Below are 16,596 nucleotides of genomic sequence, written 5' to 3'. Positions count from 1 at the left end.
ACAGCGATGAAGGAGATGATTGCCGATAGACTTATAAAGGCCCTGCCTAAGCAGAGGTTTTAAAGCTTCGTTAATATAATTGGGATGGTGGATATTAAGGAGCGGCTGAATAAGGAGAAGTAACTGGAGGACCTAAGGGAGAATATTAGAGCGAGATGGAAGGATTTAGATGAGATTATGGTTTAATTGACGCATTAACGGACACGAGAAGGTGGTTAGCTTTAACCTCAAAGAGCTTAAAGCTAAGGGGGTGTATCAGATAATCTGTATTCTCTGTGGCGTAGGACGTGCACGAGTCACGTGCACGGGGCCCGTGCTTTGTAAATATCTTTATCTAAGCCCAGGGGCCCTAGGTCAAGACACGATTAAGATCATCAATCAATCAACCCATTTTATCAATGAATAGCTCTATATGAGTTATCTGACAGAACTTGGTGCGAACGAGTCGCAGCTCTCTGCCTCTCGGCCGCGATTCTGCTATCAGTACGTTGCGCGCCGAGTTATAGTGCTGAGCTTGCCGCAGCCTGACCACTGCAGCAGACCCGACCGTTCGAAAGAAAAAGGGAAACCCTGTCCATGTTTCGCCACTACCATTGTAAAGCTATTGGTTTCTTTGCGCCTTTTTTGAAACATCCACACCTCGCAGCCGCTCCTTTCAAATTCATTGCCTGCAACACGCTACCGTGACTTTAATATGCCGTCTCTGCATCTCTCCCTAAATATTGCTTATTCATTGGGCACGCCAACGCGTTCTTCTACCTCCGCCAGTGTTTCCCTGGACACGCGCCGATGCTAACGTACCTTAGCATTTCCCCACAAGCATCAGATAGGAGTGCGCCCTTCCCACGGTTCTTGAACCATACACCCACCTGCACTCTTAAAAATCAAAGGCCATCTTAATTCTACCATCAACGGCTAGCGCAGCACCGGGTCATCCGCTCCACAGTATCTGAGTCAGTTGCGTACTTTGAGGGAGAGATCAAGAAGATCCTTTCTACGCTACCCCAAGCTCCACAACAAATAGGCAAACCTCGAGGTCTCACTTAGGAGCTTCTAGTGAGTGTGCCGAGTCCTTTAGGCCACCATCGATAGTATTATTTACGCTATGGATGCAGCCACCTCTCAACAGCTAACTCCCCTCTTTGTTTGGACATCAAACAACTAGAACTAAAGCGACCCTCGACAGAATCCCCAATTGACCCTAAGGCCACCTCCACCCACCTGCTGCACGCCAGAGCCTCAAAGTAATCTGTCTCACTAGCCACTCATTGGTCTGCCTCAATGTGCGCTTCAACCGAGCATTTGGATTTAAACGAAAGACATAGGTATATCTGCACAAAATCAGGTACCTTGGGGCTTGCCCAAGTTTACTACAAAGGGATAGTTCTTTCGACTGTATAGACTAGGTTAATGCTAATACAAATATAATAGGATGCTGATTTGCCCTGCCGACTTATTACTAACCCTAGGAAGACAATAATAAACCGTACTAATGCAACACTTCGATTCCGACCTCGCATTCGCTTATTGCACACCGACAACCTTCGCCTTCTTCTCCTTCGCCTCTAGCACCGCATCCTTCCATTCGTCCACTTGCTCAAGAGCTCGCTAAGGCTCCTTCTTACGCGTCAGCAGGAAGCCCTGGATCTCAGCCGGCGAGAATTTGCCTTCAGGAATATAATCAGCGAAAGTTTTAGCCAGTGCCTTCAGCCTCTCGGGATTCATAGTGCCGGCCATAGCTGGGTCGCTAGAGGCCAAGTACTTCCTTCCCTTAACTCCGTTGGCTCCGTTAATTTCATTAATACCATTGGTGTTATTAATCCCATTAATCCCGTTTACCATCTTCGCCGACCCGTTAAGGCTACTATTAGAAGCAGGCTTAAGCACGCTATTCATTAGCCCGGGCCTGCTGCGCCGCTTCAGGACCTTATTATTCTCGTTTAAGTATATACGGATAAAGATGTCTCAAATCTGGTCGTGCATCGCGAGCGTAAACTTAACCTATATATTAACTCTACTAGGACGGATAAGGGCTTTATCCAACCTCTCTAGGTGATTCGTTATCATAATAAGGACTCTACCTTTATAAGTAGCAACGCCGTTAATGGTGTTAAGTAGACTAGAAAGCGAAACACCCTATTTCATATCGTCATTCTACTTATCTTTATAGTTCGCGGACTTAATCGCTTTAGCTAAGTCGGTAACATTTAACTCTTAGACCTTCTTGCCTCCTTTAGAATCCGCCTCATCCTCCTCTTCCTTATTACTCTTCTTATCTCTTAACAGACCTGCGGTATTAATATCCTCTAGGAGAACAATATAACAACGAGGGAGGTTATTAAATAGCCGGTTGAGGTTAGATTCCGTAAAAGTAGGTTTAAGTAAAGAAATACAGAATATGTCTAGCCTAAAGATTCCAGTAAGGGCAAAGGAGAGCGACGTTTTGCCGGTCCTAGGAGGTCTGTAAAAGAGGTAACCGCGATAGTACGGAATACCGCGGGTAGCATACCAGCGAGGGCTGGATGGATAGAGATATTTATTAATATCCTCCACAACTTTAGCCTTTTGCTTAGGGTTAAGTAATATAGTGTCTATTGGACGGGAAGGTCTAGATAAGACGCGGTCCTATAACCCAGCGCTACGTCCACAATCCTTCCCCGCTAGCTGTTAAATAACCGTTATAGCTTTTTCCTTTTTAAGTAACTATGATTTTATGTAGTTAAGTAGATCCTTAATAGGCTTCGTCGACCGTCTAATGCATCTCAGTTTAATAAGCTCTTTATTACCTCTATTTAGGGCCCATAAACTAGCAGGTCTCTCTTAGCGCGAGCAATTAAAGATAAATAAGCGGCCATTATGCTAAAACCTATATTTACTAAAGTAGGGCTTATAGCGGGGTGGCAGCTTAGCTGCCCACTTTCTAAAATTAAAGATTCCCTTCTCGTTAAGCGCCTCCTTATTATCGCTATTGTCTCCCTAATCACCGTAAATAGTTCCCAGTCGCGTAACAGCTTTTACTAAGCAAGAGATTTTCAATATACGCTGCTCTACAATCTACTAAAGTATACTATTAAACAGATCATCTTTATTATTAACAAAAACCGATAATATAAAGAACTAAGAGAAGAAAGAGAAAGTTTTATTCTATATATAGGTTGCTAATGTTACTATAGCGAACAGAATAAGACCGATTAAGACCACTATGCTAATGTCGAAGCCGAAGATATCTAGAATGAATTTTAAAATTAGACTATATCCTAGAATAAAGGCCTTAAGGACATTCAAAGGGAGATTTATAAGATTGGTTGGAGTGCCATTCTCAGACGTATTAAGAACCATGCGAAACTTAGAAAAGTCCATCCTATCCATTAGATATTATCTTAGACTAGTAAATAAGGAGAAATTGAAATATTATCCTGTGTTATACGTCTAGCTTTCATCAGGATAATATATAAGAGACGGGGGTTATTCGGCAGTAGCTCGAGAGTGTCGATTGCTATACAATATAAAGTGAATGGAAAGAACATATAAGGATAACGTTTATAAAACTAACTTCAACTAAAGTTAAAGTTGCTTCCGTGCCGAGATCGTGCAAAATTCTTGATTTACGTCAACTGTCTATCCAGCATTAAGAGAATTCAAAATTCTCAATAAAGGATAGAAGGGCTCAAGGAACGTAGGCATTCTTAAGTTCTAATGTTACTTAGGCATGGAGGCGCAACCTTGTCAAAGGAGGCTCAAAGTCTCCGTCGCAGCCTACCGATCGCCTGAGACATGAGTCCTGGGCGCAAGTTAATGCGGCGATACCTAGTACGCCGGATATGGCCATCCAGTTTGTGATAGGAAACGGTTCATTGCTATAGGCGGGCCTCGATGTGGCCCCATCACATTATCCGGCGGGTTCATGACGGACATGGATCAATCATCCGCTCTCGGTTCTGCAGCTGGCGGATGCTGCCGGTGAATGCTTTTCGGCCTTATCGATATCAATGTGACTGGCGCAAAAAAATGCCGCGTATGATGCTCTTGAGCTGAAATGTGCCCCAAAAGAGCCTCATAATCCTGCGACGCTAGTGGCTAGCAGCAGGGAAGGCATGCATGATGTGCCTCCCTTCATCGGAATCTTTAACTGCCTCACAAACGTTTCTCAGTCACTTCGTGACCCTAGGAGGCTGTGTTCTAGTGAAAGGGTTCCAATTCGTTTTACCTCGAAGCCAAGCCTACAAATCCATTGGCCCTGAACCCGGAAATTACAACAAACGAACAAACAAGGCAATTTCAGGGTGGGAACCCAAGTTAGATCCGCGGTCTCGCTTTTCGCCTTATCAAAAGTTCCGGTCTTTCTGCCTACCGGGAAGACCTTCAGGCCTTGCGTTAAAACTCCCCACTACCATTTGCCTACTGGCCTTCGACGGCCTCGTTGCGTCATCCAGACGGGAGATTTTCAACATGAAATACGTGCTAAAATAAATGGATAGATGGGCTAGTAATATGCCTTGTACAGCAACTCAATAACATTATTAACCAAAGAATTCCCCAGACACAAACGCCCCTAGGGTTTTCTGGTGAGCAGATTTGGTTATGTTTGATGTAGATTGCCTTACCTGTGCCATTCCAAAACCCTCCAAACTCTGCAACCGCTCCATGATTTTATTCCAATGAACCGGATTCCACGCATTGCAACCGGCCGTGATCATAGGGAAGAACTGACAAGCTTCAGCTGAGCTTCCCTGCCGGACATCAAGCAAGGCGCTAACAATCCCCCCCACCGCTATATGGACATCTGGATCTGTAGTCGGTTTACCTAAAACCCGGCGACAGAGATAGATCAAACCAGCCCAGTGAAAGGCTTTGTTGGTATCGCGGATCTCGAGGGCATCGCAGCCAGCCTTACTCTCCGATCGGCGCGCTTCAGGAACTTCGGGCCACCACGAGCAATAGCTAACTGACGAGCAACGTTGAGGTGGTTCTGCCACGGTATTTTCGAATGTATTTCCGGTCAATCCCTCGTCTGCTTGCTGGTTGTTGGTGGCTGTTGGTTCCGGGATATATCTAACGGTCATATCAATCCAGCGCGCAAGCTGCAAAGACAGGAGATCTACTTATATAAGCTGGTTGAATTTCGTTAAATCTCGTTGAATCAACTCAATCAACTAGAGGTCTCCGGTTGATTGAGTTGATTGATTAGCCACCCTGCACCCAAGTACTCCTTTAATGACTGTCTAACCGAATAACTCTTCTATCGCTAATCCTGTAATTATTCAGACCCGAACATGTGATTTGATATTTGTCGAAGAGCCGAAGGAGTGTATGAATCACTTCGTAGAACCACTTCGAATTCGCTGAAATCCCCACCGCGTTGGGCCTGATTTCCGGTAATCAAAACCAAGAATGTCGGGATATCTGGGGTACTCTGGCTACTCGAGATCTGGTCGAGCGCTGCTTGTGCAAAGGCGCGTTGGTTATCGTATTCGTTGCCTTTGACACTTGTTGCATTGGGGTGGTCGCACACCACAACGACAACAGCTCCTGCATGCTGGCCACGCTGAAGAAAAGCAAAATGGGTCTCCGTCATACCAGCGCTGGGTCCGTAAGGTAGGTGTCTAATGCGCTTGTGGTGCTCACTGAGGGCGCGGCCGAGGGGCTCGAATGGGTCCATTCTGGCATTACCTTTTGGTAGAGGCGGCACCATAGGTGTAAAGAGGACAAGGTAATCTTCAGACTGTAAGGAACGAATTTTTGCGAGTGTGGACATATCGACGGCTTCCCTAAGAGCTTCGCCCTTAAAGTCAAAACACTATGTTGATGAAGAGAGGTGGTTTAGGGAGAATGAAGTGTGCTTAACTCCCCGGAGAGAAACCATAGTGGCATGTCACGATGTTGAGCGGTTACAATCCAGCCTTTATCAGGCCTTAGGCAGTTATGGGCCGCACTGGCGCTAAATTACGTGGCAGCAGCAACAGCCAGTAGTTATCGTGTCCCTCTGCGCGCGACGGACATCCAATTTCGCTTTTGTACACACTTATGTACAATTAAACTTAGAAGTTAGACTTTACCTCTCTTGTGAGCGCACAGCCTTTTTTGCAAGTGCGCTTATTTGATGCCCGCTGCGCACGCACAAGAGATTCTTGTGCACATATGCTAAAGATGAAAGCCCCAGGCACCTAGTTAACTAGATAGTACATGGACTTATTCCTGCAAGCTCGCAACAACTGCCAAGCCAGCTCGCTACTTTGTCCTAGAGAATAGATAAACATGGGTCCATGCCTTTATGGTGACTTTAAGTTCAAGTAAAATTCCCTCAATAAACATTTGGAGCGCCACAAAGATAGGAGACACGTTGCAGGCAATGTACTCGCCAATACCCCGAATATATTGTCAATCACGACAATATCTGGCATTATTTCTCTCCCGGCAGCCACAATTTCAAGCGAGCCATGCACGTATCGATGGCCTCGCATTTCCGCCATGTATTGAAGCCTGCTTCTTGTCTGTGTCGTATTTACATCCCGAAACTTTCATCTAACCTAAACGTTACGTTTCCTGTGAGGGCATGACAAGCATGTGGGTTATATTCGTCTTCCTTCGTACGTGGTCCATCTTGCTGTTCGAGTTTATGTGGAAGCCAGTAAGCCTTGGTAATGAAAAGAGTGAGTTGTGAAAGCGGCGATGTTCATAAGAATGGGCTCCTCCGGCCATGTGTTTCAAAAAAAAAAAGGGGGTATTGCGTTGCAGCTGAACCGTAGCATTCATAGAGTTTGCAAGCCTACTGAACGTCAGATATCGCATTGGTTGGAAGTTGTCGACCGTGACGGGTACTGTTAGACATCAGCTTCAGATTTGTCTTGACCTGGTTTCAATCTAGTTTCACTGATTCTCTAGGGACCCCTGTGGGGGGTACTACCTCATGTATATATAGTCTTTTTCCTTTATAGTTTGAATAGACAGAGTCCTCAATCTTACCTTACAATTGGTGCACGGACTACTGATCGACAGTTATGAGCCCGGGTGACTTGCCATATTGCACCTATTGATTTGATTGACCCTATCCCTTATTAAATACTTTATTTGTCCTTATAAGCACCTTTTAATATGACTTCTTAAGCTACCTAAGCTGTTACTATGACGGTGATATTATTGAACTAAGCCGATTGGGACGAATGGATTAACCTTATTAGGCTTTAAGCTTAAATAGGAGACGTATAGAAATACGTTAACCCCTTAACTAAATAGGATTAGTTGCCCTGTTTGCTTAAACTAGTCTTTCCTAGGCCTTAAGATGTAAAGATAGGAACGACCTTATATGCAGCTTTCTCTAAGGACGAGAAGGACGAGCTTTAAATTCTCTATAAGAGGTATAAAATAGTAAAGAAGGAATATAAGAAGCAGAAGGTAGCTTTAACCTCCCTACGAAGCTATATTACTAGTATAGTGGCTAGGAACCTTAATACCTATATACTAGGTATTAACTCGGTATATAACACCCTAGTGGCTCTTAAGGAGAGGGTTACCCCCACCGATATAGCACGTAAGCTGTACCTATCCACTTAATATACTAAGGTTAAAAAGGGCCTAAAGAACCAGAACTTTAAGGCCTAGCTATAGCAGTAGGAGAAGATATATAATGACTGCAAAAAGATTAAATTACTAGACGTAAACGGCGACTAAGTAATTAGAGACTTTCTGCTAGCTATAGAGCTAGCATTACCAAACTAGGCTTTAATATGGAGGGTTAAATTTAATAAATACGACTGGGCTAGTGACTAGATAATATCTATAGATCGACTAGTTAAAATATATTAGAACTATTAATAAATAGAGACTGCCTAAAAGAGAAGGGATTAACTTAGCGCTAATACAGTAGGCTTTTAGGGCGAGTTAATTAACGGATCTTATAAAGACAAGGCTTCTAAGGATAAGGCTCCTAAGGATAAGGTCCCTACTACACTATCTAAAACGTTAAAGAAGAAAGATACCCCAACGTACTACTACGGAGATGTTTACTAGTTTCCGGATTGTCCTTATATTAACGAATTAGTTTAATTAAAGGATTAGAAATCTAATAAAGCTATGGCTATAAAAGTTAAGGAAAGGATTATAAGCGCATTAGATTAGACTAAGTTAAAGATTAAGAAGATAAGGAAGGAGGCTTTAGGTAAGGAAGCTCTATAAAAGGAAGCCGTACGGAACCTAGACGGAAGTTAAAAGAAAGATAACCATGGTATCTTCGCCGTATACTAAGTAGGCGCCTATAACGCAGGTTCTGACTATAAGCTACGTAATAGCGTTATTCTTAATAACGGAACTATAATATACGTCATTAATAATTAATTAAGATTTGTTAATAAGCTTTAACTAAGTAATAACTTTATATACGCCGGAACAGGCCTAGATCCAGTTAAGGGTATAGGGATAGCAGTAGTTATAATCTAGACGCTAGCAGGCCCTAAGAGGATCCTACTAGCTAATATAGTATATGTACTAGCGTTCTATACAAATTTGGCCTGTTTAGATAGGTTCAACGATAAGAATATATGGTAGGATAATGAAAAGAACCTACTATATTATAAAGACAATTATAAAACATTTGCCTATTACGGGCGATATTATAACTAAAACACGCTTAAATATAATGAGCTAAAAGCCTTATTTATAATCTAATTGTAAGACCCCCTTCCTAATTAAGAAGTAGTAGGAAGGCTTTGGCATAAGAGACTAGGTTATATAGGACCCGACGCAATTAAGCATCTACCTTAGGAGGTAAGTGGTGCGAAGCTTTAAGGACTAGCGATAATTAAATATAAATCCTATGCTGTTAGCAAGGCTTACAAAATTGTATTAAGAAGAGCACCTACTAATAAGGTAATAAGGCCCTTCTACTAAGTGCATATTGACTTATTCTAGGAGATTGTGGCGTATAACGGTTATAAATAGACGATATATTTCTATAATGAATTTCTGCAAATAAACGAGGTGGAGACCTTTGCCTAAAAGTTGTTGTTAATATAAGTAATTATACGATATTTAAACAGGGTGAAGCGTTAATATAATTAGAAGATTGTAGTTATCCGAGTTAATAGCGAGACCTCCCTTAGTGGCGACTTCTATAGTTAGACGAACTAAGAAGGAATTATAGTGGAGTAATTGGCTCTATATACGAAGTCTTAAAACAGTTCTATTAAACGTTCTAGGGGGGTGATTATTATTAAGTCTCGTTATATGCGAATTAAAGCTTAATTACTAGAAGAGCTCTAGCTAGAGATTGTTAGAGCTATAGTGTATTTAATTAATCGGATACCGAACGCCTAGCTTAGCTAGATAACACCTTTTAAGAAGCTTTAGTTAGCACTAGGGCTCTCACTATTAAAGCTAAATATAGCTTATCTATATATATACGGCTGCAGAGCTTACCCGCTTAAATATAACCTCCTATACACTTAAAAGCTTAAGCTAAGAGCTTATATTAGATACCTAGTTAGATACTAGTTAATGAATATCTTTAGGGTCTATATACCTAGTAAAAAAAAGGTAATTTAAATAAGAGACGTGATATTTAATAAGCAGTTGCTTTATAACGACGGTTAGCCAGATCTTGCGAATCTGCTCCAAAAACGCGCTAATTAAATTTTAAAGGTAATTAATGTGTTGCATATTAATAGGACGCTTTAAAAAGAGCTTAATAAAACGTTAGATAAGGACAACAAGACTTTAGATAAGATTTAAGTGGAAAACGGTAGAAATTAATAGGCAGATTCTAGTGGAAATTAAGACTAAGCGACTAATTAAGATGATAACGTAGTAAGCTTATAAACCTTAAAGGACGATTTCCTACCTGCCCTTCCTACCCTAGACAAGACGCTAGAACCTCAGTCGATTCCTACTAAAGAATTCTTAAGCTCCTTAGCTCTCTCTACCCGTTAATAACTGTATTACAAATATATACCTATAGAGGATAACTTAAAGGATAAAGACGGTGTAGCTGTTAAGGAAGATAATATTATAAAAGGTAAATAATTAAAGAGGCTACCTAAACGATATATGGCTTATTTGACTTACCTTAAGGAGGTAGATAGCTTTAAAGCGCTTTAGGTAGCCTTCTATATAGGCCTAAAATATTATAGGAAAATCCATTATAATAAGCTACCACCTTTACCTAAGAACTAGAAGGAGCTTATAAGACACTAGTATAGGGAAGATTTCCTTACTGCTGCTATAAAAGAGTATACTGACCTAAAGGGTTATAGAATATTTAAGGTCGTAGATAAAACTCTATTAGTTAAAACAGTGCCTACTACCTAGAGATTTACCTATAAAACGGACACTAACGGATATCTAACGAAGTTTAAGGCACGACTTTATGTAAGAGGCGATCTATAAGAGTTAATATATAAGGACACCTATACGGCGACTTTGGCAGCTAAGGTCTTTAAGGCTCTTATAGCAGTCATTACAGCATTTAATTTGGACGTTTGGCAGGGCGACGCTATTAACGCGTTCGCGAATAGCTTAATTAACGAAATAGTCTATATTAAGTGTCTAGATGGATTTACTATTAAGGGCAAATGTCTACTACTACGCAGAGCTCTCTACGGACTTTAATGATTGCCATATCTCTAGTATAATAACTTAAGTTAGGAACTAACTAAATTAGGGTTAAAGCCTGTTAGCGGAGAGCCGTATCTCTACTATAACAATTAGCTAATTATGTTCTTTTATATAGACGATATCTGTGCTATAAGTACTAAGGGGAACCAGTTAGAGCTTCTAAGCTTTAAGACTGCGCTTATAAAGAAATACGAGATAAAGGACCTAGGTAAACTGTCCTAGTTCCTAGGAATTTAAGTCTTAAGAGATAGGAGTTAGAGGAAGCTATGGCTCTATTAAAACTCCTATATTAAGAAGATCGCTAATAACTTTTATTTAACTAACACGCGCTTAGTTAGTATACCTATAAGCACTAACGGGCTCCTACCAAACCCGGAGGAAGCTTTAAATTAAGACACCTATGTCTACTAGAGGATGATCGGATTACTTCTCTACGCGACCTATATTATAAGACCTAATGCAGCTTAAGCTTTAAGCAAGCTGTCGGAATTTCTACAAAATCCCTTACCCCTTTACGACGCCGCAGCTCGTCAAGCGATCGCCTACCTCTATTAGACGAGGACTCTTGCGATTAAATACTTAGGATATAGTATAGGGAGTTAAGTCTTTACGGGAGCAAATAACGCAGTGTTTAGAGACGACTTAATAAATAGATATAGTACGGAAGGATATCTATTTACCCTATTTAGGGGACTAATTAACTAGCGCTCTACTAAGTAGACGTTAGTAATAAAGTTAAGTACTAAGGCAGAGCTTATAGCTCTATTATATATAGGCACGGAATTAATCTAGTAGAGTTGCTTCTTTAAAGAAATCGGATTAACCTTAGATAATAGGTAGATAATTAACTGCAATAATCTATAGACGATTCGACTGCTTATAAAAGACGGACTAGAGCTATCTACGAAGCTCCAATACGTCGACATATACTACCACTAGTTACGTTAAGAGGTACGTGACGATTAAATTAAGATTAATTGGACGCCTACTGTAGCAATAGTAGCAGACGGACTAACTAAAGCTCTGCTAAGGCAGAAGCACGAGATATTCGTTTATTAATTAAACCTGGTTAATATTAAGGAGAGGATCTAAATTAATAAAGGTAAATTTGACTTAACACTATACCAAGACTTGTGATACAGCTTTAACCTGCAGGACAGCTTAAAGCTGGGGGGGTGTGTCGACCGTGACGGGTACTGTCAGACATCAGCTTCAGATTTGTCTCGACCTGGTTTCAATCTAGTTTCACCGATTCTCTAGGGACCCCTGTGGGGGGTACTACCNCATGTATATATAGTCTTTTTCCTTTATAGTTTGAATAGACAGAGTCCTCAATCTTACCTTACAATCGGTGCACGGACTACCGATCGACAGAAGTCTAGTTGCTCTCCGTTATGCTAGTGACAAAACTAGAACTTCGTTGTTGAGAAGGCTCTAGGGTCACGGTTCCGGCTAACCATATTTGGGCAAGTCGCGGTTGGGGCACTCGGAGATACGCTCGAAGAACAGTATCGCCTCTTGTTGCTGGTGGCATTATGGTGGGCGCCTCGTATTGGGCTGGGGCGACTTCGGATGAATTGGAGAATGAAATGAAATCGGTGACGACCGGGGATCGGTTACTGTGCATACAAAAAGGGATGGGACATATCACTTTGAGCGTGGGTTGCATAATGGGCGCGGTTGCCTTACTATTAGTGCTTTCTGCTGCAGGAGGTTGACATTCGATAAGCGATTTTGGGCTGAACCTTGACGAAAGGTTCCGCGAACTCGGTAAATCGAATGCACTCAGCCGGACGCACGCCAGGGCTGATGATCTGGTGTTCCGCGCGACGTGCAGGAACGCCGCGAAATGCCGCTCTACGTAGCCGAAATAAGTGTCGGTTTGGGGCACGTGCGCACCCACCAAAATCATGCTTTACGATCATCGTTTATAACACCATAATACAGCCAAATCAATTCAATATCGAGTTATCTGCCCGTCAGCCCTAATGCACTCATACAGGCGCTTCGTATACCAGCTGTACATCTCTACAATCTTCTTCTGATCTACTTAATTCTCCCAAACATCTATAAAACGCTCTAATGCTATATCCTCCTCTTCTACGCGCTTTAAATGGAACTTCTTCTTAATAGGATGGGCTAAGGACTCCATAATTAATAGATCTAATAATAGACTAGGTAATATTAGAAGCTTTAAGTCCTATTCCTTTGCCCAGGCTAAAGACTTCCTTAATTTATGCGCTAAATCTGCATCCTAATATAAAGTAATTCCCTTAATATTAAACTTTAAAAAAAGCCATGGCAATACCTGCTCGGTATAGGCTTTTAAGCTTATTTTGCCTACCTGGTTATTTACCTTATATAAGAAGAACTTCTTTTAGGTCCTGCCAATAATAATAAAGATATTAAACAGTTTAAGATGCTTCTTCTCTTAGGCTTTCTCCTTTTTATCCTTTTTAGTAACTCCCTTTTTCCTATAAATATTCTATAGCAAATAGCGGTAAAGATTACTACTCCTTCTCTTAATTCTATGGGTTTCTTCTGTACCTAAACTAAAGTAATATTTATTGTAAAAAGTAACATTATTCCAGTCCTTGGGATGGGGTTTTTCTTTTAGCTATAAATAGTACTAATTCTTTCTTTTATCTGCCTGCTCTAGGTTAAGCTACTTCTCTTCCTCTATCTTTACATTAATATATCCTTTATCCTCTTTTATAGCTCTTTAAATTGGCTTATTTCTAAGAGGTTAGCAACCTATTCTCTAAGTTAGAACCATTAGAAGATCTTTATAATTTAGGGCCTCTTAAATAATAGTCTGCTATAGGGCTAATTTTAAGTCTTAATTAAGATTAGGGTTGTTTAAATACACGGTAATAGCGTGGGTATCTTCCTTTATAAGGGCTTAATTTCTCCCTCTTATTTCTAGCCTAAAATTATATATAGTTCTATATTGCTTTAAGGCTATAATACGTTACTAAGAGCGCTTAGCAATTCTAGTAGCCTACTATATAATAGCTGGAGGAATAGCCTTACCCAGTAATTGGCTAAAGATTTTGGCGTAGAGAACTCCTATGCGTAGAGGAGTCTTTAGATGCTTATTTTCCCTAGCGTTATAGTATAATTCTAGGGGTAGGGTAAAGTGTTTAGCCCGCATCTTTCGGGATGCAGGCTCCTTAGTAACTTGGGTTATAATTGGTAATTGCACCAAACGAATTTGGGTGCGAAATGGTGGTGTCGTGAGGTTTGTTATGATTGAGGCATGCTTAGGGGCTTTGTTTGGGTGGGGCGTGCACGTGCCCCAAACCGACACTTATTTCGGCTACGTAGAGTGCCGCCAAGCGTGGTCCCACACGTGTGGAGGTTTTAGTCAGCTCCTTTTTTGATCCAGCCACCACGCCTCATACTTGAATCGGCTCCACGCTGGCGCTGCATTATTATTTCTATTAATGCAAAATCGATGGATAACTCTTCAATTGGTCTGCCCGAAGCCGCGACTTCCTATCATAGCTAACCCGAACAGTTCGTGAACTCAGTTGGCTCCAGCAATCCTGCGCCTCACGTCTGCACCGCACAAAGACGGCTTCTCCAGCTCCATGATGACACCCTCATCGGCAGCCAGGACCGCGCGCTGCTTGGCCATTTTTTACTCTCTTATCTCTGTCCTTTGTCTCCAGACGTCTCGGTATCCGTCTCGGTATCACACACACTCTCTCTCTTTAAACGTCATCTCTCTCGCGATATCAATAGCATTATACCCATGGGTTGAAATCTCAACGCTAAATAGCCGTGGCATTGCTTCATACCCCTTCATTAGACACTTTTGGTTCGGCGCTCTGGGCAGATGCATACACAGGGGGGCACCGTGAGAATCGAAGTCGGGGTACAATCGTTCCCTTACATTTTCAAGAAATGTTCTAATCTTCTTCCACCTTTGCCACAAGAATCATTCTCAACACACTTCCTTTCTGGACTGCTGGTCTTAGCATACTTTATGGGCACCTCACACTGGACTGGCGACCTCGATCTATTCACCAGCAGGCCACGAAAGGTTTCCCCGATATATCTTTTCCCGCGCTGTTCTATATTATTTATTCTAGAACTTAGTCGTAGCTGGAATTCCCTCATCTTCGGAGGCAAGTAGCGACAGAAAGCCGCCATCTGATAGATCATGATAGTCAAACCGCTCCCTACCTCCTGCCACACTCCCTCTTCCCACACTTCACGAATGATAAAGCCACACTATGGCAGATTCAAACCCCAACCGGCTGCCGGGCTATGGCACTTCCGTGAGCTTTCCCCAGGGACCTGAGCCGGTGTATATCAACCTTGAACATCATCACAACGGCAACGGCTACCCAATCCTAAACCCCCACGAACAGTACGGTGCACCGCCAATGAGCACAAACCAAGCCTACACACAAGCGCCTGTTATACCGTGTCCTTATAGGAAGCAAGTTCGGGGCAGGTACCAGCGATGAAGCTAGAACGCTGCCTTGCTAACCTACTCGTAGGCTTTTAACAATTGCCGCCAGCGCAAACAGAAGTGTGGTGAAAACAGTCCATGCCAATTCTGCAAAGACAACGCGTATGAATGCGCCTATAAGGACGTTCCTCCAACTAGGTAAGAGATGCACTCATCGCACATTACACAGGCGCTAACAGCGTGTAGGCAAGACCGAACAATGATGCAGGTATTAGACGGCCTTGAGAGTGTAGCTGACAAAGTTGACGGTCTTGAAAACGCTCCTCGTACTGATAACATACCTGGTACTGAGACCGTTCCGCAGCCTGAAGATAGTAATGATCCTGGGTCTTGGTGCAGATTCCGTCTGCCTGTGTGAATTATGAATGAGCGGCTGTATTTCGGCCTCGGTAACTCGGGCGTAGCTTTAGGATGCAAGGCGGGTGGGCGGGTAGGGGAGAGAACATGCTGACAAGGCTGTGTGAAGGAACTTTTGTCAGGAACTTTTGGGACCTTTGGAGAACTTTGGGTGATTTCGGTCGATTGTGCGGAGCTTTTGGGGACTTTCGATGATCATGGCTTGCATAGTATGTTGTCGACCTGAATCGGACTTCCTTACCACCATCGTACTACTGTCTGAAGACCTAGATCGTCTGTACGAGCTTTGTCTTAGGCGTCTCTTAACTTATAACTAAATGTCTTATCGAATGTCTTATTACCTATTTCTATTACCAATTACTGACTGACTGACGACTACGTCGTTAGTCTATTTGTCACCTACCTATATATATAGAAAGCTTCTAGAGCCCTCTTTAATAAACAGAGTTCTCATTCTACATTGTCAGTTCAATATATGTGAAGCACAACGCCCCGGGATCGAATTGGGTTGTTCAATAAGTGCTAGGTGACTGAGAAACTTTAGTGGCGATGGCCCGCATTCGCCTTTTGTGGAGCCAGTATGGACTTTTAAACCTGTGGCTGGTCCTTAAGGATCTACAGAACTTTGTGAAATAACTCTCTCGAAGGCTGCAGTGATTACAGATAATCAAGTCACTTAAGTTTGCCCATACGTCGACTTGTATTTCACTCTTTATTCCAGCTCCATGAATCCCTTAGCACAATGGCCAGCAATGAAAGCGTGACTTTTCGGCTATGGAGATACCGTACGCCTTTCACACTATTTCTCCTTCGCCCCTTTCCCTCTTAGTATCTTACCCGCACGTACAATAAGTCACAAGCAGCCTTACCTTCACGGCCCAGGAAGCGTGAGGTTGGGATACGTGGCAGCCTACAGACCCAAAGAACTTCTTGAGGCGGCGCGCCACCAAAGGTGATCGTTTCCGGGCCCATGTCCCCGTTCCCAGTGGGAACGCCACAACAGAAGCAGGAATTCTTGCAGCTGCATCGTGGTGGGCAAAGCGGCTTGACGCAACTCAGCGATGCACCTGCCGCCTTTGATGCGACGACTGCCAGGATACATACCTAGCAGAAGTCGATGCTGAGTCGTCACTGCAATGGGTGAGCCGTGG

The 16,596-nt window shown here is 42.5% G+C and overlaps 5 protein-coding genes across 5 annotated transcripts; 2 read left to right on the top strand and 3 right to left on the bottom strand.

Moving 5' to 3' along the window:
* Nucleotides 1-2,214: 2,214 nt before the first annotated feature.
* On the bottom strand, nucleotides 2,215-2,613 carry K441DRAFT_572514 (uncharacterized protein; the record flags this gene model as incomplete). Its single annotated transcript, XM_067644020.1, has 1 exon — nucleotides 2,215-2,613. A coding segment is annotated over one exon (399 nt), but the record flags the coding sequence as incomplete, so codon positions are not given.
* A 2,644-nt stretch (nucleotides 2,614-5,257) lies between these two features.
* K441DRAFT_572362 (uncharacterized protein) lies at nucleotides 5,258-5,755 on the bottom strand (the record flags this gene model as incomplete). Its single annotated transcript, XM_067644013.1, has 1 exon — nucleotides 5,258-5,755. The coding sequence occupies one exon, from the start codon at nucleotides 5,753-5,755 to the stop codon at nucleotides 5,258-5,260; it is 498 nt and encodes a 165-aa protein (XP_067501412.1).
* A 6,843-nt stretch (nucleotides 5,756-12,598) lies between these two features.
* On the bottom strand, nucleotides 12,599-13,815 carry K441DRAFT_663929 (uncharacterized protein). Its single transcript, XM_067649276.1, has 5 exons — nucleotides 13,639-13,815; nucleotides 13,379-13,566; nucleotides 13,117-13,222; nucleotides 12,914-12,945; nucleotides 12,599-12,805 (listed from the first exon to the last, which is right to left on the bottom strand). The coding sequence occupies exons 2-5, from the start codon at nucleotides 13,379-13,381 to the stop codon at nucleotides 12,656-12,658; spliced, it is 291 nt and encodes a 96-aa protein (XP_067501411.1). The 5' UTR covers nucleotides 13,382-13,566; nucleotides 13,639-13,815; the 3' UTR covers nucleotides 12,599-12,655.
* A 202-nt stretch (nucleotides 13,816-14,017) lies between these two features.
* Nucleotides 14,018-14,609, top strand: K441DRAFT_194869 (uncharacterized protein). The gene is made up of 2 exons (XM_067640451.1): nucleotides 14,018-14,081; nucleotides 14,126-14,609. Exons 1-2 carry the CDS (start codon nucleotides 14,052-14,054, stop codon nucleotides 14,369-14,371), a joined length of 276 nt encoding a protein of 91 aa, XP_067501410.1. The 5' UTR covers nucleotides 14,018-14,051; the 3' UTR covers nucleotides 14,372-14,609.
* A 387-nt stretch (nucleotides 14,610-14,996) lies between these two features.
* Nucleotides 14,997-15,876, top strand: K441DRAFT_663927 (uncharacterized protein). Its single transcript, XM_067649275.1, has 2 exons — nucleotides 14,997-15,226; nucleotides 15,275-15,876. Exon 2 carries the CDS (start codon nucleotides 15,288-15,290, stop codon nucleotides 15,444-15,446), a length of 159 nt encoding a protein of 52 aa, XP_067501409.1. The 5' UTR covers nucleotides 14,997-15,226; nucleotides 15,275-15,287; the 3' UTR covers nucleotides 15,447-15,876.
* Nucleotides 15,877-16,596: the final 720 nt, after the last annotated feature.

Source organism: Cenococcum geophilum (assembly GCF_001692895.1).
Source record: "Cenococcum geophilum 1.58 unplaced genomic scaffold K441scaffold_35, whole genome shotgun sequence".
NCBI classification, from domain to species: domain Eukaryota; kingdom Fungi; phylum Ascomycota; class Dothideomycetes; order Gloniales; family Gloniaceae; genus Cenococcum; species Cenococcum geophilum.
Note: the sequence above shows the minus strand (reverse complement) of the source record. Positions and strands in the feature narration are given on the sequence as shown.